Source organism: Mesocricetus auratus, unplaced genomic scaffold (assembly GCF_017639785.1).
Source record: "Mesocricetus auratus isolate SY011 unplaced genomic scaffold, BCM_Maur_2.0 Super-Scaffold_100037, whole genome shotgun sequence".
Lineage (NCBI taxonomy): Eukaryota > Metazoa > Chordata > Mammalia > Rodentia > Cricetidae > Mesocricetus > Mesocricetus auratus.
In genome coordinates, this window is record NW_024429215.1 from 2770267 (window position 1) to 2797015 (window position 26749).

At 38.0% G+C, this 26749-nt stretch overlaps 2 protein-coding genes across 2 annotated transcripts in view; one reads left to right on the plus strand and one right to left on the minus strand.

Annotated features, from left to right (window-relative positions):
* LOC101844785 (zinc finger protein 54-like) overlaps positions 1-26749 on the plus strand; it is a 1121204-nt gene that overhangs the window by 744616 nt on the left and 349839 nt on the right. The window lies entirely within an intron of this gene.
* Positions 3967-4998, minus strand: LOC121135344 (formyl peptide receptor-related sequence 3-like). The gene has a single exon (XM_040733915.1). It carries the CDS (start codon positions 4996-4998, stop codon positions 3967-3969), a length of 1032 nt encoding a protein of 343 aa, XP_040589849.1.

A 26749-nucleotide genomic window follows, 5' to 3' on the forward strand; every position in this document is an offset into this window, starting at 1 on the left:
CGGGAAATGCAAATAAAACAACTCTCAGATACCATCTCACCCCTGTCAGAATGGCGAAAATCAAAAACACCAATGACAATTTATGCTGGAGAGGTTGTGGTGAAAGGGGGACACTCCTCCATTGCTGGTGGGAGTTCCAACTGGTTCAGCCACTTTGGAAATCAGTGTGGAGATTCCTCAGAAAAATGGGAATAAACCTACCACAAGACCCAGCAACTCCACTCTTAGGCATATATCCAAAAGATGCCCATTCATACAACAAAGAGGTCTGTTCCACTATGGTCATAGCAGCTTTATTTGTAATTGCCAGAACGTGGAAGCAACCTAGATGTCCCTCACCTGAAGAGTGGATAGAGAAAATGTGGTACATCTACACAATGGAGTACTATTCAGCAGAAAAAAATAATGGAATCATGAGATTCGCAGGCAAATGGATGACACTAGAAGAAACCATCCTGAGTGAGGTAACCCAGTCACAAAAAGAGAAACATGGCATGTACTCTCTCATATATGGATTTTAGACATAGATCTGGGGAGTGCCAGCCTACAATCCTATGGCCAGAGAGTCTGGGAAACAGAAACTTTATTTAGTGGCTGATCGAAGAAGAGGCAGACTCCCTTGGTTAAGTACTGAGCTGAACTCAAGAAAGCCAGTAACAGAGAGGGAGGACTGATGATCAAAGGGATTAAGACTGGGCTGGTTTAACCCCCAGAAACAGCTGACCAGACAAAGGTTAACTCTTGAATCCCAGACATTAGCCTGGGAAGCCAGCATGGGACTGATCAAGACCCCCTGAATCTGGGTGTCAGTGAAGAGGCCTAGGGAATCTATTGAGCCTTGGGCAGCAGATCAGTACCCATCCCAAGTATACACACGGACATTGGACTCCAATAGAACAATGTGAGGTGCACTCTCACCCAGAACTCTTGGGAAAGGGTCTAGGCCCTGCCCTATATGAAATGACAGACTATGGACACCCCCATGGAGGGCCTCACCCTCCCTGGAGAAATGAGAGGATAACGGGGGGGGGGGAGGGGAGGGCACGGGAGGAAGGGAGGGAATGGGAGAGGGACCTGGAACTGACTTGTGAAGCAACCTTGATTCTTATCTAAATTTAAACTGGAAAATAAAATTTAAAAAAAAAGGTTGATCTTACAGGAAGTGAAAATTTGGGCATTCTGGAGCTGTTAACAAGAGGGTCATGGAAGCTGGAAATAGCAACCAGACACGGTTGAATTTGAGAAGAGTTATTACAGCACTTTGGAAAGAAGACCTCTTACTCCATATTGACAAAATAAAGCAATTAGAATAATGCAAGATTCTTTTGATGAATGCACAAGAACATGTATAATTGCAATGATGTCCTCTGAATCTCTAAATCTTGATGTAAACTCTTTTAGACATAGAAACAAATTTGGGATCTGTAATACTTTCTCAGCTGTCATATTTTAAAAGTTCATTTACTTGTTTCATTCCATACTGTATTATAGAAGAGACTGCACATTGTATATGAACATAACCTAGAGGATGCCACCATAAATAGCTTGTTATGACTTCCAAAGTGGTAAAGTTTTTCCTTTCTTCTTTCTTTCTTTCTCTTGTATTACTTCCTTCCTTTTATTTTATCATTCCTTCCTCCCTTTGTTTCATTTCTATTCTTTTTTTGAGTAGTTTTCTTTTGAGATAGTATTGGCTGTGTCTTTTCTGTTATGGGAATTTAGCAGAGTCACTGTATCCAGAGTAGACATTAGATCGAATGACAGTTTGTCTTTTTTAGAAGTAATTTGACCTTGAACAATCTGTGTAGAAAACAGTGATGACATTCTGTGATTTATTCTGAAGAGGCATTGTTGCTATCCCATGACTTTGGTCACAATAAATTTCAGGCACACATGAGGCTGTTGTATTATTTAGTATTGCAAATGATACATAATAAAAGACTAGAGTCTTGAGGGCATGTGATACTCTCCTTTAGTAAGACATGGAAATTAGTTTATGGACCTCTGTATGAGAAAATATTTTGTGTAACAATCAATAAATACTCCTGTGTATGGTTTTTCAGGGTTTAGTCCATTAGGGAATCTGGAACTTCCTCATGTCACATATAATTTAAAATGGAGCTATTTCTTTGTTTAACCAACCTGTACTTCACAGAACGTCCCAACATCTTTCAGGTTGGTCAATACTCATGATCTTCCAGCTTCCAGAATGTTATGATAGTAGGCATGTGTTTGAAAAGGAAAAATAATGTTTTTTGTGTGTTTGTGTCTGCTTTTGTTTCTCTGTGTATCCCTGGATGTCCTAGCACTTGTTCTGGAGACCAGTCTGGCCTCCACAGATTTGCCTGCTTTTGCCTCCTGATAACTGGGATTAAAGATGTGTGCAATCACAGGCCAGCTATAAAACATTTTTTGTATCCCTTTGTTGATATACAGTGTGTGTATGTAGTTGGTTATACAGATAAGGATACAAAAACAACTTGTGTTTTTTACCTCCCCCTCCCACTTTCTACCTCATGTGCTCCAGGGATTTACCTCAGGTCATTTGTCTTGTTGACCAAGTGCTTTTGCACACTAAGACAGCTTCCTATCCTTGATATATTAAAGATGGCTAGGACTGGAAAAAATGGCTCAGTGGTTAGGAATTTTGGCTTCTCTTCCATTGTTGGATTTCCAGCACTCACATAGTGAGTCACAACCATCTGTGTTTCCAGATATAATTGACTGTCTTATTCTGGCTGCCTCGGGCATTAAATATATAGATCCCAGTCATACATGCAGACAAAACACCCATGTACATTAAAACAAGATTGCTGAAAGTCAATAGTGATGGATGGTCCACCTCATCAGAACCTGTAAAATACAAGTCCCAAGCAGTGCCTGAACACACCCATCCCCAGAGTCCTCAGTGACTCCCTGAGTAAGGTACAGATGGTGACTGCAATAGCAGAGCAAGAGCGACTCCCTGACACACAGATGCCAACTGCAAAAATTAAACCAAGAGGTAAAGACACTGTCTGTACCAACTAGCAGGGAAGATGCGTAGGCACCAATGCAAGAATTGGTGCCACCCGCAATAGGAAAGGTCTCCCACTTCAATTGAAGTGAAAAATATAATCCTCCACAGAAGCACGCATGTATCAAACAAAGCTAGAAGCACTCTCCTTGAGACTTTTCCCAAAGATGATTTTAGACTGTGCCAGTTGACAATTAAATTAGTCATTTTATATTCTATTCCCTTTGCATCTATGTCTCCTACTTCACTGAGGCCTCTTTGATTACTTAACCAGTTTAAATGTACTTGCATATGTCATATGCAGTTGCACACATGTGCACGTTGAAACATATGTACTTTTCTTAACCAATATAAAGTTTTGTGATCCACAAGTTTAAAAAAAGTCATGCAATTGGTTTTCTTCTGGTAATTCCTTCATTCATGCTGTTATCAACAATGTTACCCATTTCTAGCAATATAAGATTTGTTCTTCATGTTGGAATTATTTGTTGTCCTGAGACTTGGTCTCATGTGACTCAGATTGCTTTAATTCCCAAGCTTTCTTGGTAAACTGCCCTTGAAATTATCCTCTTTTGTAGATGTGCTAGGATTACAGCCATGGATGTTATAGTCGTCTAAGATTTATTTCTTAATAAAATAATAAAAGTTTAGTGTTAATTCATGCTATTTTCTATAATCCTTTCATATATACATATATATATTTATTTATTTCATATAGTCACTTACATTGTTTTGCCACATTAGTCTTATCCTTGGTTCCAGACTCAGTAAGGAAAGTCTCAATAGAACAGCGATGATAGTTTTGATTTTTATTTTTTCTTCCAAATCAGAGGACAATGAAGGATTTTTTTTCTAGATTAGTAGTCAAAAATATCATGCAACATAGGTTGAGACGGAAAGTGAAAGTAGTGTTACAGCAAACATTCTCATGGTTCCTTTCTTACCTTTCTCTAGAGCTCAGAGTCTGCAGGATATGAAGACAAGTTCCTGGCTTTGCCATTGTTTAAAGCTGAGTCATTACTCAGCGCTCTCTCTAGACTGGCAGACAGGGAGTGGACCAGTTTCTCTCTGAATTCCTGACCCAGAAAAACATAGAGTATTGGGTTGAGGCAGCTATTGAAGGAGGCCAGGGTGCTTGCTGGATTCACCATCATGCGAAGGATGTATGGTGTCTCCTTGGTCCAGATGCTGCATAAAAAATTTATCAATTGAAAAGGGAACCAACAGACAAAGAAGGAAACTGCTACAGCAGTGAGGACACGTAAAGGGCGGCTGGAATTCAAAAAGCCTCTTCTGCAGATCTTGGCAGCCATGAATCCATAGCAGATGGCAATGAAGGACATTGGCATACTGAATCCAATAATGAAACTGACTATTCCTGAAACTGTGCTCACAGAAATAGATAGCTTTAATTGCTCCTCCGGGGTTGCAATCCATGACTCAAACTTAATTGTACACTGCACATCCCCTCTTGCATCTTTCACTGTAGTCACAAATAGGAAATGTGGAATGGTAAGGAGGAGAGAAAGAATCCAAACTCCAATAATCACTTTTCGGGCCAAACCCACATTTCTGTGGTTCTGAGCCCAAACTGGGTGCAGGATGCAATTACAACGGTCCATGGCAATGAGAGTGATCAGGAACACACTAACAAATAGGTTTATGTGCACTATGATGTGGACAAATTTGCAAAGGAACCAACCAAAAATCCAGGTTCCTCTCATTACCATTGAGATGATGTGGAGTGGTAGAGTAGCCATGAAACAGAAGTCGCCCAAAGCCAGGTTCAGATAACAGATGGAGGTCACAGTGTGTACCATCCGGAATCCAGCCACCCAAATCACAAGCCCATTACCTAGCACACCAAGGACAAAGGTTATGGAGAGACCAACCAATGAGAGTATCCATAGAACTCTTGAGGTGGTAGACTCATAGAATACAACTTCTGATCCATTTAGTGAGATGGAGGAATTGGTTTCCATTTCATCTGCACCTGAAACATTTCAACAATGACTGTTTCTTAGATATGGCTCTGATTTATAGCATCCTTACTCAAAATCCACATCTCCTATTATGGAAGGGTATTCATTCTAAGAGTATTAGTATAAACCAAGTTCTTTGTTAAATGTCCCTTATGTAAAGCATAGTTCTATATGAATTCACAGAATATTATCACTTTTCAGACAGATTACAAAGCAGATTATAAGCTCCCTTGTTCCAGGACTGATACTGAACTGAGTTTGTACAGGAATCAGAATATGGGAAGATGTGAATTAACCAGGGAGTAGAGAGCAGTAGATTAATTAGACTGTCCCTTGGTTAAAACTTTCCATTAGTTCTTTGTTGTAAAAAAATTCAGTTGAGGAATACAGACAGTTTAAGCTAAGGGTTATTTTCAAACAAGGCATAAGATGTAGGTAGGGGGTTGTTAGAGTATGTTTACCAAACATCCATAGGTAATATAGATGATAACTTTTTAATTCTAGTTGTAATATTGTTATCAATTTGATGCTGTCTATGTATGCTTGTTCCCCTTTTGTTGTTTTTTTTTCTGAAACAGGGTTTCTCTGTATTGTCTTGGAGGCTGTCCTGGAACTTGCTCTGTAGACCAGACTGGCCTCGAACACACAGAGGTCTGCCTGCCCCAGCCTCCTGAGTGCTGGGAATAAAAGTGAGTGCTAACAACACCCGGTGCTTGTTCCCCTTACAATTGATCATCATTTTATTTCATTTATTTTTTATATTTTATTTTCCAGTTTAAATTTAGATAAGAAACGAGGTTGCTTCACAAGTCAGTTCCAGGTTCCTCTCCCACTCCCTCCCCTCCTCCCATGCCCACGCCCCAACCCCCCCCGTTATCCCCTCATTCCCCCAGGGAGGGTGAGGCCCTCCATTGCGGTGTCCATAGTTTGTCATTTCATATAGGGCAATTGATCATCATTTTAAACACACTCTGTTATAACGCACTGCTCAGTAAGACCATAGAATCCTTGTAAATTTTTCAATATAATGATTCTATTACGTTTGATCTTGTGTGTTTCAAGGATAATTGTTATAAAGTTTATGAGGTGTGTGCTGCATTCACAAGGGTAAGATTTCTTTTATCCTTACCCAAATCATAGTATAGCATATTTCCTTTCTTTTGGTGTACATGTATGTCTGTGTCTGTGAATGTATGTTCATGTTTGTGTACATTTTTTAATTGGCAGAGAATAACTTCTATTGGAATTCTCCAGGTGTCAAACACTTAGGTATTTAGGACAGAGTCTCCTCACTAGGTTACAACTTGCTGAGTAGGACAGCTGACTAACAATGTGCACCAGGTATTTGTTTATTTCTACCTCTCCAAAAACTGTGCCTACAATCACTGCCCCATCTCAATTTCCCAGGTTTTTGTTTTGCAAGACAAGTACTTAAACAAGTGAATTATCCCCTGTGCCACAGTGCTTCATATTAGGCTATATTTTTCCACAATCTTCCTGAGAGTTCCACAGAACAGCAATGAAAATGATACTATAATGAAGCTAGGACTCAGACCTTACAAGAAATTTCCTTAACATTTTAGATTCTGATATTGAAGAGTTCAGCTGTGACTTTAAGAAGGATTAATGACGGGAGGGAATTCAAGAGACAATTTGCAACACAAATTGTCAAATATCTAGTGTCTTGTCAAAGTCATATTAAGTGTAAATCATATTCTGCACATGGCATATTGCAAAAAACACCCAGATATTTACTTCTTTCTGATCTAGGTTTAATCGGTCTCACAGGTCCTTCCATTTTTGATTGTTATTTCTATTAATCTAAGTACTTGTTTGATCTAGAGTGAAAGAGAACCTTGAACAGATGATACCAAAGTTTAATAATCTCCTTGCTGGTTTGCAAGCAGGAAGTCAGTAAAAGTGGTATCTCATCTTTACCTTCAAGCCAGTGTCTTTAATTGACCCTGCTTCCAATAACGTTCCTCACTGCTTGGTATACTAAGAGTGAGCATGCCTGCTTACTTAGTGCTATGTGGAAGAGAGTATATGGCATAATGAATTTTGGTGGAGTTCAGGGCCTCTCTTTATCTGCATCATACAATTATATGATTACTGTACATTATGTTCATATTTTTGTTAGTCAATCTAAAAGTTTTAACTATTTTAAGGTTATTTGTTATTTTTTTTGAAGACAAGGTTTTGCTCTGTATTGCTTTGGAGCCTGTCCTGGTATTTGCCCTGTAGACCAGCCTGGCATCAAATTCACAGAGATCCACCTTCATCTGCCTTCCAAGTGCTGGGATTAAAGACATGCACCACTAATGCCCAGGTATTTTTAGGTGTTGTAAGAGTACATGTATATTTTGAGGAATTGGGAAAGCTAGAAAAGGCCATTTGAATAGTGATAGAGATTTGGGTTTAATTCAGTTTGTTTTGAACCACGAGTCCTTCTTCTATCACACCAAATGTGACAAATAATGCTTACTCTGCTTCTCTTCTTGTATCTGTTTAATTGATTTGTTCAATGAAGATGTCATTTCAACCTATTCTAAGTCCTGGTCAATCTGGAAAGTAGAGTTACTTCTGCTTTATGATCTTTTACTAGAGCCCCCTACATGTGATTAGATCTCTTGATAAAAGTAGTATGGCAGGATGTCATCAGTGACCTTCTGGGATTTCTTCTCTACCATTCTTAAGAAAAATATTGTTTTGTGTTTAATAGAATGCTTGAATTTGTGCAGGTTACAGGGTGCATCTGTAACTGACAAATTACTTTCAACTACTGTATATCTAATCCTCTCCTCTGTTGAGAAAACTTGACCTATCTTTAATGCCAAATATGTATATTTTAGATTAATTTATTTATTTAATGTGTTTTCCTGCTGGTCGGTGGTGGTGCATGCCTTTAATCCCAGCACTCGGGAGGAAGATACAGGCGGATCTCTGTGAGTTTGAGGCCAGGCTGGACCGACAGCTTCCAAAACAATACACTGAAAACCTGTCTCATGAAAACCAAAAAAATGTGTTCTCCTGCATGAGTTTATGCTTACCACATGCATACAAACCAGTGAAGCCCCTGAATTGAAACATTACCTCCAGGAAAGAATGGGGAAGCTCATGAAGTTTAGCAAGTAAACAACACACAAGTCTCAAGAGGTCCTGATATTATTGAGACTGAGAGGTCAACTCCAAGTTACTGGAAAAAGAAAGCAAATGCTAGAAAATGAGAAGTCACATTAAGTGTGAAGTAGGGCTGTCTCATATGTGAAGAGGCATGCCTACGAGTCATGCAGAGATAGTTTTCATGAATCACCACACAGGTTGGGGTGGGTTTTTCAGTGAAAAAGCTGTCTTTGAATTTTCTTTACTCGTAAGTTTGACCTATCATTCATCCTCCTGTAAGTAACTCCAACAAACTCATTGGTTCACCATTTAAGAATTTCAGATGATCAAGACATTGGTTTGTCATTGCTCCACTGTGTGTGACTAAGTAAATATCCATGCTACATGTACTCAATTTAAGCATCACACAACGTCAATTGAAAACATGGTCAAGCACTTCAAAGTTTTGTGGAAATTTATCTGATTTGTGTTCTTCAATGAGCTAGGAATCACAAAAGAAAAGCCAAGTAGATTAGTTTATTAAGGTTTGTGAAAGAAAACACAACCACCTGATAATATCATAGCCCCTGATCTTATTGTTATTCTGGATACTGGAAACCCAAGATGAAGGTGTTATCTTTTCCTAGGACTTCTTTACCTGGCTGTCTCCTCCACATGTTCACACATGGTCTTCCCTGTGAGTTTAAACAATATGGGTATGTCTTTGTTTTCATAAGGACACTACATATGCTTTATTTTGACCCCATCATTAGGTTCCCACTTAGCAAATATTCTGTTTCCAGGCCAGGCAGTGGTTCCCAGCACTCAGGAGGCAGAGGCAGGCGGATCTCTGTGAGTTCCAGTCCAGGCTGGTCCGACAGCCTCCAAAACAATACAGAGAAACCCTGTTTCATAAAACAAAAAAAATCTGTTTCTGAATAGTCCCATTTTGAGGAACTCTGATTAGGCCTACAATGTGAAAATGAAGAAAACACCAACATATAGCATGAAGTTGAATTGTGGTAAAAAGCAATTAACAAGAATGCTGGTGATAATTTGGAAGATAGAACTTAGTCAAAACTTTGCCTGGAGATCCAACACAAGTCTGAGATAGAAAAGTAAATTTGAGTGAGGTGTTATGGTAACGTAAACCATGGAAATAAATACATAAAGAATACAAAAAGGAGAAGATAAGAATGTTTTCTATGGGCTGGAGAGATTGTTAAGTGTACTGACTGCTCTTCAAGAGTACCAAGGTATCATATTCAGCATAAATGGTGCCTAATACTATCAGTAAATCCAGTTCCAGGGGATCTGATACCCATTTTGGTATCTCTGGAGAGTGGTCATGCATCTGATGCCTAGATATATATACAGAAAAATGCCCATAAATAAAATGTTTTAAAAATTATTAAATATACATGGAAAAGATTACTTTCTATCTCTCATGTGTAATATTTATTACACTAAAATCCCTTTTTGTATGTTCTACATGAGGTTTCCCATCTGTTATATTAAAAAATGTTTAAGGAATATGTCTCTGAAGCCACAAGCAAATTAGGTGATAATCTATAATCATGGATTAATCCATCAGTTTTTATATAGCCTATGAGTCAAGATTGTTTTTTTTAAAAAAATAATCAAAACTAATTGATTTTACTGACTTGGGGAAACCAGGAGAAAAAAATTGTGATATAGAGAGAGATGTAATAATCATGCATATGTTATGTCCTTAAGACACATTTACACAGTGTCACATCACTATTATTATATGTCATTCATGCATTCACACTATTAAGGTAACATGAGGACTTTGCAACTGCTGGTGTGTAGTATTTACTACATCAGCTGTGATAGAAAATACTCACTTCCAGTGAAATGGCTTGTTCAATCACTCAACTATTGAATAACCTTACTCAGATCCTTACTGAGAGCCTTCATTATTTACAAAAGCCTTTGTAGTGAGTTCACTAACAAATGGGGCTGAAGAATTGTCTTTACCATCAGGTATTTCTCTCACTCAGCACAGTCAAATGACAATGCCATTTCCCTTTGTTTTTACCTATGTTGCACAATGGCGATATCTAGAACAGAAACTCACTTGAAGACTTTTCATCATTTTTATTATTTGAATAATTCCCTATTCATGCTGTCATTTGTGTGTTTTCACAGGTACTTGTATGATAACCACCATCTACTTTGCAATAAATAACAAAGCCTGCTTGTGCTTAAGTAAGATATGTAGTGGAATATGATAGGCATTCACGTCTTCCATCATCAGAAAGGATTTCACAATCTGATCAGCTATTAATCAATGTATTCTCTAAGCCTTTGTGTTTTCTTGGTATTTGAGATGTTCTCAATGCAAAATGATGCTCTTTAGTATGTAAATTTTACTAGAAGGTGTCATTGTTAGTTCTGTATTCATGCATTTGCAATCCTCTTTCTCCCTTTAGGAAGGTTCTAAAACATGTGTTTTAGAAATCACTACAAAGTTGAGTTGGTAGAAGTTTAGAATACCATTGAAGTGATTTAGGTCACCATGCCTGAGAGGATAACGCTTCATCCCCTCTGACAGTATCAACTCTTTACACATGAATTTGTCTCGTTCTGTGTCTCTGACTCTTAGGTCTTTCATTTCCATCTCTGCCTTGCACTGTTTAACATGTTATACTTAATCAGGACCTTAATTTTAGGATTCCATTTAGCTTTATTAGGACATTAAACACTCTGTCTCTGAATAGTATCATTCTTGCCTTACTCAGGAGAAGAAAGATTTTGGACACCCAGATCTCTTCATCACTGATATCTGTATTTTTGGACCTCTGACTCCTACCAAAGAAGAAGTTGAAGATGTTTCAGATATTTAATCTCTAAAACAATCCTTCCCACTCACCAAATATTGGTTTGATTTTTTGTTACTGTAAATCATATGGTTGCTACTTTATTGGTCTCATGCTTCAGTTCTGTTATTCACTCCTCATTTTTTGGGACACTTTTTTCCTGAAATAATTAGAACCAGGCCATTTATCCAAGGTGAATACATGCAGAGACTTCCAGAAGAATGTCAAAAGCTTTTGGAAGGCACAGGTGAGAGGCTTTTTCTTGTAGATGGGCATAAGTTGGTGAGTTTGTACTCAGCACACTTGATGACCAAAATACCGTGAAATGAGCTGTAGAAGGCCATAGATGTAGCTCACTTTGTAGCCATAATGCTTGCTTCAATCTTTCAGAACCATTGACCCAGCAGAGTACAAAAAGTTGTGGTTGCACATACCTATAATATGAACATTCTGGAGATGCATGTGTTGCATGGAAAACACATGATTATGTATTGTCAGATTGGATAAAAAACTAAAAGTTTAGATTAAATATAGAAGAATCAAACCTTCTTGTATGTCACATGAAAAATTAGAGGACTAAAATATGAGGGCAGCGATAAATGTACAAGAAGACAAGACCCCAGGGTTTCATGTTATCTACAGAGGACTTCTCTCTGCTTCCCAAAGATCAGTAATCTTGGTGGCTTTTCTCTTTCAAAGTCTGAGTTTTTTCATCCATCACTACATTGATGATGTTTAGTAATGTTCATACTAATTGGGATCTCAAGTAGGTGACTGTGTTTAAATGATTGGCAGATGAAAGAGACACTATAATTTGTAGCCAACTTCATTGATCTTCATTGGAAAGTACAGTCTTTCTCCCACCAACCCTAGATGGAGCAATTTTTCAGATTTCTCCTCTTGTATGTTCTATCTGTTATTGCAAGAAAGAATTTCATTTATTGGATACACTCAGTAGCTGCTTCAGAAGTATTTAGAAGAAACAGGTCTCAGCTTGTCTCTGTATTTTTTGCATTTTTTGTGTACTATAGAGAATAGGAGAGTCTGGTAAGTTGTGTTTGATACTATAGAGAATTGGGATTCAGTAGTAATATGAGCCACATATGTGATTTGTGAATATGGTTGGTAGTATATGACTTAAAAAAATAAGAATCACAGCAGAGTGCTTCTCCTACAAGAGCTGAGCCTGCATTTGATTCTCAGCACTGCACAAACTATGCATGGTTTTACAGAAATATAATCCTTGGTCTGGGAAACTAAAGGCAGAAAGATTAAAGTTCCAGATCAAAATATCCTTGATCAACATATCCTAAGCATATCTGAGGCCAACGCTTTCGAGATCAGACATTGTCTAGTCAACAACCATAAATAAACTAAATAGAACATGCAAAAAAGTAGCAAGGAGAGGAGGGAACGAGAAGGAAGAGTTACAGAGAAAATAAAATTGCAAGGTGGTATATACCTGCAATTCTAACAGTTGGAAAGCACAGGTTACAAATTTATGACTAACTTTAAACTAGATAGAAATTTCCAGAACTATCAGGACTACATTATATACTGAGAGCCTATAATAAAATATTTCAAAATTGGAAATGATTTTCATATCTTATTTTGATAAATATTTATGTAACATTATGCAGCCAAATGATAATTTCAGCATATATATGTAATACAAGATTATTAATGAGATGATCCATGTAGATTGTAGCCTTCCCCACCATCCTCTTGGGCCCTGCCACAGTTTTAGTCCCCAAATAACACAAAACACATTGTATTAATTATGAAGTTGTTAGCCGTTTGCTTGTTCCTTACTGGCTATTTATGACTTAAGTATTTAACTTATAATTGTTAATCTAAGTATTTCTCTTACCAGAGAAAGTGTCTGAACCTTTTACTCCTCTGGAGGCTACATTGTGACTCCCTATATTTCAATTCCTAGAATCCTCCTTGACGCCTAGTCCCACCTATCTTGCTTCCCTATTGGCCAACAGTGCTTTATTGACATATGCACTGGAGTTCCCCATCAGATCCACATTCATTTCTTCATAGTATGACTTTAAATATGGTATGTATTTGTACACTTTGTTCCCTCACATTATACTATCTCCTAAGTGGTACAGCCCACAAGGTATAGTTTGACAGAGCAGGTTGAGGACAGACACCTATCCTGGAATTTCAGTTTAAGAGAATTGAAGGAGTCTAGCATTTAATTAGAAAGCTTCATGCTGGCCTCCTCTTGTGCAAAAGAAAATCTGTAGAATTCTCATCATTATTCAATGCATACTGTGTGTCAATTGAACAAAGCATGTGCAAAAAGAATGTTTGAGAATACAAATTGGATGTAGCAGTAGATCTAGATATTGTAGTGAATATATTGATACTTTGGGCACTCTTTCCTCAGACCCCTATCCCACTGTATTTTTACCCTGTTTATTTATTTTATTATTTTCTCTGCACTTCAAGTAGATTTATGAAATTTGAGACTTTTATGCAATGATTTTAATCATATTGAGCCTCTTTCCTAATTTCCCCTAGATCCTTACTTTAAACGTCTTGCTTTCTGTCTGTCTGTCTGCAGGTTTTGCTTATGAACTGACATAGAGTACAGTCAATATGCTAGCAGGCACACGACCAAAGAAAATATTATTCTTCCCACAGAAGTCATCAAATGCCAAGACCTATTCAGATGGGGCTGATCTTTGTAGCCACAAATACTCCTCCATGCTGGTATTTTTTTGGCCTTGATCTTGTGCAAGTCTTGTATGTGCTCTCTCAACTGTTGTCAACTCACATATGCTTCTTCCTTCTGACCTGTGGCATCCCCAGCACAAATCAACCCAAATACATACAAATGCACATGTAGTCACAGGAACACACACATACACAAATTCCAGTATATAAATCGGCCTGGAAGTGTGCAGGCCTGTGAACTCAGAATGCTATAAGACTTTGAGTAACTGACACAGAAGGATGATGGATCAAGGTCATTTTTTGCTATGTGATATGTTGTAGGTCTGCATTGTCTATAAAATAAGATCCTGTCTTTAAGAATGGAAACTAAAAATAAAACAAAAACATCAACAAAAAAGAAACAACACTTCCACAATACAAATGAACAAAAAAGGAAGTCGCTGAGAGTCTAGATCTGTGCGATAGCTAGTCCCTGGGTTTAATCTATGGAAGTACTTATTCTCTCTAAAACATTCAGCATGATGATATAGGATGGTGTCATGTAACACCATGTAATGCCTTCTCTCAGAAGGCTATACTGAGTGATTGAGGGCAGCATGGGCTATGTATTTAGATCCTGACACAAATAGTAATTCATGCTTTTCAAGATTTATGTGTGCCTGAACTAGCCTCTATGATCCTATAAACTGTTTCAAGGAAACATAGAACCAGAAAACAGATGAGTAATGCCAATAGCACAATTTTTTCTCAGTTTGTACTTTTGCCTTCTAAAACAGACTGAAATGCTCCATAGCACTCAGCAAATATTATACAAATCATTGAATAACTGATATGATAGATTTTCTGGAAACATCTTCCACCTTCTAGACATGCAGAAATACTTGTGGAATCATGAGATGAACACTGAGTTTGTTCAGCAGTGATAACAGAGATCTTTTATATTTTTTTTCAGATCATGAACAGAAAATAGGTACTTGACAATCGTGAACCATCAGTACCATTGGGTTGACAGTGGGATAACATGTTGACAGAAATGTAGTAACATGCTGCAACCAGTAGAGATATTTAAAAGCAGCAGCATTGTCAAGCATATGGATGGATTTGGTGAAATAATGCAAAATAAAGATGCTTGTGAGAAGCAGAATATTCTGTGTAGCTTTAGTCTCAGACGACAGTCTATGGGAGACACTGAATTTGTGGAAATTCCTTATCCTCTGACAATGTCTGTAGAAAAGAAGAATCATGTAGACACTAGCTCCAAACATGAGTCCTATCAATATAAAATCTGAAAGAGTTCTCAGTATTCTGTAAATGCTTTCAGATGTACTTGACACTTGAGAAGAGAAGAGTCCATAATCCTTCTTCCTGGTAGAATTCTTCATATTCTGAAGGCCTTTAGTATGCACAAGGTCAAAGATATTCATCAGCAAGCTGGACATCCAACACAGAAAGCAAGAGACACTGATCTTCCAGATGTGGCTTTTGAGACCCATCCACCCAATTACTCTGGGAATGATAGATATTGCCTGATAATTATTCAAGAGGCAATTGGTACTCAGAGAGAGGCTCTGACTCATTTTGTAAATATATAAGGCAACATTACACCCATGTTTTCCCAGAATGTGTGCTATTCCCCAGATGTATATGCACTGGGGAATTCCATTGAAGAGAAGAATCAAGAAATTTCTCACAGTCATGTTGGTGAGTATAAGATGGGTAGGCTTTGGTGCATGGCTAGTATAGTACATGGAGGCACAGACTGCAAGAAACAAGGCATTCCCCAATACTCCAACTCCAGTCTCTACCAGGAAAATTAATCTAAGAATAAAATCACCAAAAGCCATTCTTCCTGGATCAAGGAAAATGTTATACAAAATGGCTGGTGAGCCACAGAGTTATATCTCACTTTAGATTTAAAATGTTTTTCTTGTTTCTGATAAGAAGTCCTGCTCCCTCATACACTCCACTTGGTGAAGGCAGTGATTGTACTTAAGAGTTTTCTACACCAATAAATTAAAAATCACTGTATACAAGGACCAACCAAACATGTTCATGTATTGCTTGCTCAATCTGTACACGTGGCTCTAAATTTTATTTTCCAGATTCTTCACTGTATGTCCAGGGTATCATTCCCCAAAGTAAAGCATTGTTTGTATTAATAATATTTCGTTAGTATCTTTGTGTGGAAGAACAGGTTGCTGCTTCTCAGATTAATATAAACGTGTCACTTCCTAAGGTTTCAGAATCTTGTATAGGAGACACTTGTACAAACTATGATAACAGAAGAATTCCAAATGGCTGGGCCTGGCAGCACAAGAGTTTTATCCCAGAACTCTGGAGGCAGTCAGTGACAGTTCTCTTTGAATTTGATTCTATTTTTGTCTAAAGGGTTAATTCCATTGCCAACCAGAGTTACATGTTGAAACCCTGTCTCAAAAGAAACATAAAAATAAAAAATACATAAATAAATTGAAGTTATCCCATAAATTAAATAAAATAAATGATATTCTAGGAATGTACGTCAGGACACTTTACTTAATAATTCCATAGTAATATGCACCAATTACTTTTATTTTAATCATTTATTATTCAAATTATTATATTATTATGACAATATTATGAGTGGTAAAAATACTGCAGATATGTAGTGAAAGGAGTTAATCCACTATTCTTTGTTCTTTGTACTCTCATGCCCTTACACTGAAGGAACCCTATATCTCAGTTATGTGATCCTCACAGTTTTAGTCATATTCTCATAAATCACATATTCTAAACACATATAAAATGGGGTATTAAAATTCAATTTAATCTCAGGCATTAATTTTTGCAAGTTAAAATTTAGTTGTCATTGACAGCTAATGGGCCAAGGACTTATTCTACAAATATGATTTAAGAAAAGAAGATATTCTTAACATGTCAACACACCTCTAATCCAATCAGTTGGGAGGAAGAGCCAGGTGGTTCTTTGTGAATTCAAGGTCAACCTAGTCTATATGGAGAGTTCAACCCATCTAAGGCCACATAAATAGGCCCTGTCTATAAAAGAAATAGAGAGAGAGTAGTATGACATAGTGGGAGTATGGAAAGGACAAAGAGGTGGGACTCAGGTTAAGCGTTTACTGCTCTAGCATAAGGACCGTGGTTCTGTTCTTAGCACCCATACCAGGCAGTGCTTCATCTGCTACACTTGAGTTCCATGAGTGTCTGATCCTCTCTGGGATCTGCAGGCATCTGCATTCATATGGTAATTAACTCAAACAGGCAAACACAGAATCACACATGAAAACATAATACCTGTATCTAAAAGGAAAAGAATGTACTGCCACCACATGGGAGTCACAGAAGAATCGTAGAGCGAGTTTGATGGTATGAAATGAAATAGTACCAACCACTATTTTCAAAAGGGAAATGGATATCCCTGCCTCCAGTTATACTTCTATCTTCTTGGTCCTGCTTCTTACTATGGCAGATGACAATCAGCCTTAATGGGAACCAATGAATAAGAAGAGTCAAAGCAACAAGCTGTATTTTCAGTTCCAAATAAGAACAATCAAGAGAGCATTGTTGGTCATAAGTGGTGAGATCAGATAGCTTTGTTGATGCTTGGTCATAGACATGCTCTTGTACATACAGACTGGCTTTCTGTATAATTAGAAAAGATGATGACAGGAAGAAAGAGAAGGGGACTCCAATTTGATTAGTAATTGTTTACTGTAAATGTGAGTTAATATAATTCTATAGGGAAGTTTTACAGTGAAAAAAATAATACTTATCTGTATTTGGTCTAATGATCTATGTGAGAATAATTACAGTCACTGATATATTAACTATATAATAATTTTTGAGAGAAACAGATTTTAAAATTACATATAATCTAAGGATATAGTATGATAATCTTTTGAACCAGATTGTATGTCAGTAGTTTGAGCAAATTCTAATGTGTTATACTGGGTATAATCTTTGTACTGATAAGTTTGCTGTCAATTTGAAACTAACTGAGGCCTTCTTATGGCTAAGAGTGATGCAGATTTTTAAAAACTTAATTTTGAAATGGAGAAGTCCCCACCCACTCTGGGTGATGCCACCTCAAGGCCAAGTTCTATAAGAAAGCAGGCTGAGTAAACCATGAAATGTAATCAAGTAACCAGTATTCCTCCACTGTCTCTGACATCAAGATTAACACATAAGAGAGGACAGTAGGCAGAGTAAGACTGGGAGATCAAATCCACCTGGGCTTCATGAAGTCAATAAAACATGCCCAAGTAATGCCCATAATACCTACAAGGAGCTACAATCACACTACCCAGCAGTGTGTATTTTGAGTGCATGCTTACACATCCAGGCCTAGCCTAAAAAGAAGTTTCCTTTTACTAATAATCTGTCTCTATTTCTGTCTCTAACTACATACTGCTGCTACAGTTTTCCCTTTGTATGCAAACACATTAACAATCACTATGTCTATTGGTGCCATCTTGGTTCAACACATTTTTATGAAATATTTTAAATGCATTCAAATATGTTGTTATTGGTGATATTAAATTCATGAAATTTCTGATTACCTGAGTTATTAGGGAAGGCAAGAGTTTACAGTTCCTTGCTTGCATACAGGGGAAAAATTGTAACATTCAGTTAGTAAAAAGTAAGTTCTTTCTAGAATAGGAGTTGCTCATGTAATTTGAACCTTCATTAATTTAATACCTCATTACCAATATACAAGAATGTATTTCAAATCATTTGATTAAAATTAGCTGAACCAGGATGGCACCAATAGACATGCTGATTGTTAATTGGGAAAGTCTATGAGGCCTCTACTCACACAAAGAACTACAGCACATAATGATTGCTGAGAGATGGATAAAATATCCTTCCCAGGAGAGGGCACTTCCAATTGTTTATCCAATAAAAAGTAGGTCTGTCCTAAAAACAGACATACAATTAACATTATATAGACCGAATAGGTTGAATTTAAGAATATATTTGTATATACATCTGAAAATGTAATAATAATTAATGAAAATAGAGACCGTGAATTTGAAAGAGAACAAGGGGTAATGTCAGAGGGTTTGGAGTTAAGAAGAGGAAAGTTAGAATAGTATGACTATATTTTAATCTGAAAAGATAAAAAGCATTAATATTTACTTAGCTGCACAATTTCCAAAAGTATTTAATTAGTGAGAAGTATCACCAAGTTTGTGTTTAACTTGTTCCAATGCAAATGCATATAGCAGTACACCAGAGAGCAGAACCATGCACACAAGGATAAGCTATTCCCTTACTGAGAATATTTGACTTTCAGAAACCATGTGTCCTGTCTTAGTTTGGCCTGCTATATTTATTTCTCATTACCATCAAAAGGAGACAGAACATACATAAAGGTGTAAAGAGAGAATGGTTCCCATATATTTGTCCTGTAACTGCCATCTGTCTAGTGTTGTATGCATTTCCCCACATTATCTCTCTCTCTCCCTATTCCTCCCCTCCTTCCTCTTCCCTACCCTCCCTCATTCTCTCCCTCCCTCTCTGTCTCTGTCTCTATCTGTGTCTCACATACATAAAAATCAAATAAATATAAGCAATTTCAAAACAGCCAATAAATAGTAAAGATCAAGTTTCTTATGTTGACATTTGAATTTAAATGAGTTATACAAAGAATGACAAACTAACCACATAGGAATAGGTTCTTCTGACATTGTTTGCAATACTAGAATATGAAAGATTGTGCCTTGTCTATGTTTGGGCTACTATACTAAAGAGAAATTGGCTCATGAACAACAGAAATTCCCAGAGTAGTGAATAGTGTTGTCTGAGACAAAAAGAACTGTGACTGACGGGGGTGAGAATAATGGAGCATCATCTCCTGAGGGCTCCTCAGGATTTTTCTCTCCTAGCTACTTATTTCTTCATGTCAAGGCAGAAGTTAGAATAATATAGCTCTCTGAGGTCAATTTTCATGACATTCATTCTACTTATGAGCCACCACACAGGTCTAGAGGATATACAAATGCTCTTCATCCTAAAGAGATGTTTGAATTAAAATCTCAGTACATGACATTCAGAGGGATCAGAGACATTCCATTCACAGTAGTGGTACACTCAGTGTCCTTTGGACAAGTGAAAGATTCTGTACCTCCAGAATATAGGAAGATTATGCAGGAAAAGAGAAAGCGGCAGAAGCATTTTAAATGTAACCATAAATCAGACTTAGTACCATTCATAACTTTATAGTTTATGAGCTGCTCATATTTTCCTGCAGACTCAGAACAAGATGAGACTGCTTCTCTACTCATTCAGACTCTTCTGTAGAAACATGCCATGAACTTTAAGAAGCCCACTTAATGCTGAAGACAGCATCGATGAGTTCCCAAAAAACAATGAGTGGTGAGTTGTACATATAGGAATTTGAGTACACCCTAGACAACAAAATATGCTAAAGATAATTTTCACTCTTTTATCACAACCAACAGCAATGTCACATGGAAAGGTAAATTGAGTCCCTCAATGAAATACAACTATATGGTAGTTTACAGAAGCATTTAACTTAGAGTTCTTGGTAATATTTCATCTGATTCAGGTTGTTTGATATAGAGGAGAGAATTCTGCAACCCATGCTGTCTACTGCATTTAATCTCTCTCATTAATTTTCCATAGTTTTCTCCATGGAAAAGCAAGCAATCTAAGTAACAAAACAAAGAGGGGACAAAACAAGCAAGCCAAGAAGCCTGAGATGTGTGAGTACTGCAGCAGGTGATTAATTAACTAGAAAGCAGAGGAGAAGATGAATAGAGACATACTAGAAAAGGAAAGAAGAAATTCAACCTTAAATGTAAAACTGATCAAGATGGGCATCATAGGAAGTATGTCTTCTGAGCTGTTGGATGAACCTCCAGTGGTAGAGTGCTTAGAATTTTTATGTGGCATTTGTGAATATCTTGGATGATGAATACCCAGCACTGGGCATGGTGAGATACTTCTGTAATTCCAAGAAGATAGATGTAGGATGACCAGAAGTTCAGGGTCAGCATAGGATACACACTAAGACTGAGAGAAGCTTGAGCTACTTGAGACCAGCTTAAAAGCAAATCACACAGCATCTCTGAGTCATCAATATTTATAAATCCTACCTATTTTCTCAATAAAATGACTTAGAGTCATTTCAGTAAAACAGCAATTGATTAAAACTTTTACTTCATTTGTGTTGTGCATTCAGTACTGGGTCAGAACTCTCATGGTAATTCATAGTGAATGCCCAGGTCAGATAATACACTTCTCATATTTTCAGTTTTTTAATATTTATTTTAATTCTCTCTCTGACTATGTATCTGTTTCTGTCTGTTTCTCTCACTCCCTCACTTTCTCTCTCTATCTCTGTCTCTCACACAAAGAGAGAGAGAGAGAAAGAAAGAAAGAGAGAAAGAGAGAAAGAGAGAGAGAGAGAGAGAGAGAGAGAGAGAGAGAGAGAGAGAGAGAAGTGGTGAAGGTGTTGTAAGCGGACAGACAAGAGCATCAGCTTCCGTGAATAGGCAGTTACTGAGTTACTGGCATTTGCAAGCTGCTACACAGGGCACAGGGGTGATGTGACCACAGCTTGCTTCTTCTGCAAGATCAGAAATAACTCTCAACTTCTGTGTCATCTCTTCAATCTCTCTTTCTCTATATTCTCTATTTTGCCTAGGTCAAAAATGAGGCAAGGTGGACCCGAGTTCAGTTTCCAGTTCCCATATAACGCAGATCACAATAGCCAGTAATTTCAGATTCAGGGTACCCAACCCCGTCTTCTGCTTTCCAAGGACACCTACACATGTAGAACATGGGCAACACACACACACACACACACACACACACACACACACACTCATATATATACTCCATAGCTACACAAAGTAGCTCATTAGCTGTCCCAAGGCTGGGTGGAGCACAGAAGACAAGTGTATTAAATGACAGTAAATAAAATTGACAGGGTATGTGGATATGTTCAAAATCTTTACTATGACAGCTCTTTTATGTGTGTGTGTATGCATATGTGAATATTTCCAAGATACTGAAAGTGTACACTTTAATCTCAGATAAATAGTGGCTGATTACTTATTCTTCACTACAGCTGTATCTCTATGGTAACATGTAAACACAGGATAATTGGCAACTTCTTAGCATCTGGGGGATACCAGCTGCAGCACCTAGCACATGAAGTCTGATGTGACATGAACTGTCACATCTTGTTTCCTTGTGCTGGCATTTGCTCGAGCCTTCTTGTATACAAGAGAACAGGTTAGATCTCTCCTTCATTCTGTGTGTCTGCCACAGTGGAGAATAATTAGGTCTGGAATGCAGAAACTCTAAGATAATAGCAACCAGGGAAGGACATCAGGAGGGCCATGCAGTTGCATGGGAGCTGCAGTGGACAGAATGTTTTTCTGAGCTGCAAAATACTGGATCAAGACTTGGGCAGAAGAGGCCATTATGATGATTTGCTGGAGATCAGCTGTGTGCTTGCTATATTGCTGTTTATTTGCTCACGGTAGATGATTTTGTAGCTCCCTTGTGGGTTTAGAGCACATGACATGCACACTACTAAGAATTTCTTAGCCCCTCAGTTCATAGAAGCAGAATCAGGCATTATAAATCCCCTTTGTTGGCTTGAGCAGCTGAGGTTTTATTCGGTGTTTGTTATCAATTGTGTATTTCAGTATTGAAAAGAATGGGGCTCAGTTCTGTTACTCGTGTTGAGGGACAACTGCTAGATGCGGTGAACCCATAGACCTCTGTGTGATTGTGTGTGTCCATGTGTTTGTCTCCGTATCTGTGTATGGGTACACAGAGCAGATCTACAGTATGAGCATACCCCCTGCACTTTAAATTCTGACACTTGTCTCCACACCTCAGACCACTGTACGGTTTCCGTATTGTGAGGAAAATACAGTTAGAATACTGAAACTCTCAGACCCAGGATTCTCCCTAGGCCAATACATCCTGACATCTCTAAACCTTTTGCCTGCTGTATTTTACATTCTTGCACAATTACCACCACAGAAGCAGTGAATAATACAGGTGAAGCTGTCCTGAGTCTTGTGAGAAAATCACTATTTAATTCCTCACATGTCTTCCCCTTGTATTCATTCCCATACCTAACTAGCAACTGAAAAAGTAGGAATCACTCACCAGGGCTGAGCTGTGCTGATGGAACAGGATCAGGACTGTGGCCCTCAGTAACCTGGGACCATTTTCAGTCTGTGCACTTATAGGTTATGAGGATTCCTGAGTTCGCCTATGTATCTGGGGCTGCAATTACCTTGTCATCCACTAAGCGTTGACACCTTCTGCAAAGGGACCATGATTTACCTGTGAAGGACCTGTAAATGTCAGTTCCAAGCTGGTTCTGGGGATTATAGACAGGGGAGTTAATTAGCATCGATGAGACATTCCCTGAGTCAATTGCAATGAGAGGCATCTCAGATGCAGAAATGAGTAAATAAGTGGATCAACTATACAGTTGGCCTGGTCCCCTCAGCATCGTAGGCAGGAGATCTGTCACAATCATGACAGAATTTGTACTATTGATTCTAAATGAAGATTTGGAGGCTGATAGACATGTGAATATTATAAAGACATAGATATATGCTTACTTCACATTTTTGGCAACCTGGGGAACACAGTCCTATGCAACTTCTCAGATTTGTACCCTTGTTTGTATTTCATGGAGCTAAGGCTGCAGGGAGAATGAGGACCTAACATTCTTCTGAATCCATTTCAGTTTTTCATTGAGGCTATTCTCTGAGTAGTTATAATCCAGAACCAGAAAACTTTGACTGAATAGAAGACATAGTGGATTAAAGCACCTTCATGAGATTAAATATTGAGATCCCCTGTAAAAGCCAGACACGAGGGCAGGTGTCATACTCCTGGCGTTTTAAAGTTGAGATAGGATGTCATGATTGGGAAGTCATGATTGAAGTATCCTTGAAAGTGTGTCTGACTGTTAGCTGGGTGACTTTGTATAAGTTTGAATGTGAAAGACCCACATCAAATTATGTTCCCTAACTGCCAGATGTGTAAAATGAAAGCATGTGCTACATTCTGATACATGCATACAAATACACACACACAAACATGGAGATACAGAAACACAGAACGAGACAGAGAAACAAAGACAGAGATAGAGAGAGATTGAACATACTATCTAAAACTACCCTTACTCCTTACCCACTTATAAGATTAAAATTTTCACAATGTTTCTATTCTGAAATTTTCTGTCAGTGTTTTGTTTTTTTTATCCCTTCATGGAATGGATATAACAATGTAGGTCTGACTCACAAAGGACTCAAAAAATTCCATCTGCCTTAGCCTCCCTGTTGCTGTGATTAAATTCTTGCATCAACACAGATGACAAGTGTTCATGTTCAAGCAGAGAAGTTTGTTTTCAATCAAGGCCCTCACTCATGTAAATACAGCTCTAAATACAAACCACATTTTCAGGTGGTATAGAGCAACTCAGAACAGAGACTGATTTCAAATTTGTTTTCCAGGAATGATAGCTTCTATGTGGACACCAAAGTTCAACTTTCGACTTCAATATGGAGGACATTGCCTGGGATTGGTTTGGAAATGAGGGGAAGCATGGCCCCCTAACAATTCTCAAATTCTCATACTCTTTTTTAGTGGGTGCTGGGAATTGACCAGGAACCCCTGGAAGAGAATTAAGTGCACTTAACTACTGAGTCATCTCTCTACCCCCTCTCATATTCTTAATGAAACTCCAAGAAGTACTGTTCAATTCATCCTCAGGCCAGACAAAAATTTTTCCTCTTTCACTATCCTGACAGCAAGACCTCAACTGCTGCCAAGTTTGACTAGATGGATTTTAAAAAATTGTGTTTGAATGCCTCCTCTCTGGCAGATGATTCCTAAAGTCATGAGCAGCAGTAGCCAGTGTTATTTCTTCATGGCTGCTTGTGTTTCTATTTGAAGAAGATGGAATCACATACAGATGGAATACCAATAATCTAATGTTTGACATGTGCCAATAATGCTATTTGGAACTGGTTGTGTTATGAAAGATACAGTATAAAGATGACTGTCTCCATAATTTTACTTTCTCCTCTAGCACTGGTACTTGAAAATACAGTCACATCTATGGCTCATCTTTTTGGCTCTAATTAACTTTCTGATATACTGGGTGATACTGGAGAAATTCTAGAATCTTGTCAGTTTCTGTGCTTTTGCAGAAGAGTGTAATATTGAAAATTAATGAATGTATAGACAAGGGGGATGTATGGGGAGATGAGATTTGCATGGGAATCTAAATTAATTTTGTGGATCAAACAAAACTGAAGACATGGTACTTAAACCATGATATGGATATGCAAAGAACCAAGTAAAGGAAACTCTAAAGGAAGAGTGTATATATGGGAAGGAGAAGAGACAGCAAAGCAGATGATGCATCTGATGACTTTCTCTTTTAAGTAATTGGAAGGCACAGAGTGAACTGAGACTGTTGGAGAGGACAGGAGAAGATACAGGAGCTCTTAGAAATGAACAGAGCTGATCAAAAAGATGATATTCACTGGGGAGATCTATGCAGAATATTGAAATGATAAAAAGGAAATCTTGCTTGTTTTGTGTTTTTTTTTAGTTTCATGAAATGTAAAATGGCCTTAAACCTTTTGTTCCTCAGGCTAGCCTTAACTGATCTCCTTTTCATTATACATGACCAGAAATGGCATGAAGCACATGGAAAACAATGAGAATATCATGAGATTGGAATCAAAGACCGTTAACCATACCTATTGTTTTAAAAAAGGTAGATCTTAGACCTGACTTCCTCCAGCTCACCCTCTCTCAGAGCCCTTGGCTTGGGGAATGCAAACAGGTCAACTCCCAGCCCCAACCAGACAGATGGCAATGTGACCAGAAGACTGCAGAGAGAGCTGGTACACTGCAGGCCACACTCAGGGCAGAGGACAGAGGTGAGCACTGTGTCCCCATCTTAGACCCTATTTCCTCCCTCTCGCAATCTTGATCCCCTGGCTTGGGGACAGCAGCCAGGTTGACACCCCCGGAAGGACTACAAAGCAACAAATAGCCTGCAGAGAGAGCTGCTCCACTTCCACCCAAACAAAGGGCAGAGGGCAGAGAGCAGAGGCAAGAGAGTATTGGATTTGCTTGTACCCACCAAAAGGGAATACTGGTCACCTACCAACCAGGAGAGGAAGAGACTCTGCACCCACTGGAAGAAGTGATGGGGAAAGGGCAGTATAAGAACACAGTCAGAAACAGTAAAACAAATATGACACCACCAGCGTCTAGAGATTCTGCACCAATAAACCTGAACACCACAATGCAGATGAAGCAGAAGGGAATGACTTTAAAAACAACTTCACAAAAATGATAGAGACCCTCAAAGAGGATGTGAGGAAATCTCTTAAAGAAATGTAAGGAAAAACCAAAAAATGCATGAGATAGAAGAAAAATAAACCAAAAATTCCAAAAAATGGAAGAAAGGGAGGAAAACATGAAGCAAAAATTAAAAGAAACAATTCAAACAATGCAAGGATGGAAAGCTGACATGAAGACAATAAAAAATAACATAGTCTGAAGGAATGCAGGAAATCAAAAAACTGGGGAAGTGGACAGGTACTACAGACATAAGCATAAACAACAGAATACAATAGATGGAACAAACACTAGGAGAAATAGATTCATCAATCAAAGAAAATCTGAAGTCCAACAAATCCCTAACAAAAAATATCCAGGAAATATGGGACCCTGTGAAAAGACCAAACCTAAGAATAATAGGTACAGAAGAAAGTGAAGAAACCCAACTCAAAGGGAAAGAAAACATATTAAACAAAATCATAGAAGAAACTTTCCCAACCTAAAGAAAGACATGCCAATGAAGGAACAAGAAGCTTACAGAACAGCAAATAGTGTGGATCACAAAAAAGTCCCCTCATGACATAATAATTAAGACCCCAAGCATAAAAAGTAAAGAATAAATACTTACAGCAGCTAAGGAAAAATGGTCAAATGACATATAAAGGCAAACCTATCAGAATTACACATGACTTCTCCATGGAAACTCTGAAAGCCAGAAGGTCCTAGATATTCTATCAACATTAAGG

Bases quoted from the DNA above. Each gene is read 5' to 3' on its own strand.
- LOC121135344 (XM_040733915.1), bottom strand. From the start codon at position 4,998: ATGGAAACCAATTCCTCCATCTCACTAAATGGATCAGAAGTTGTATTC.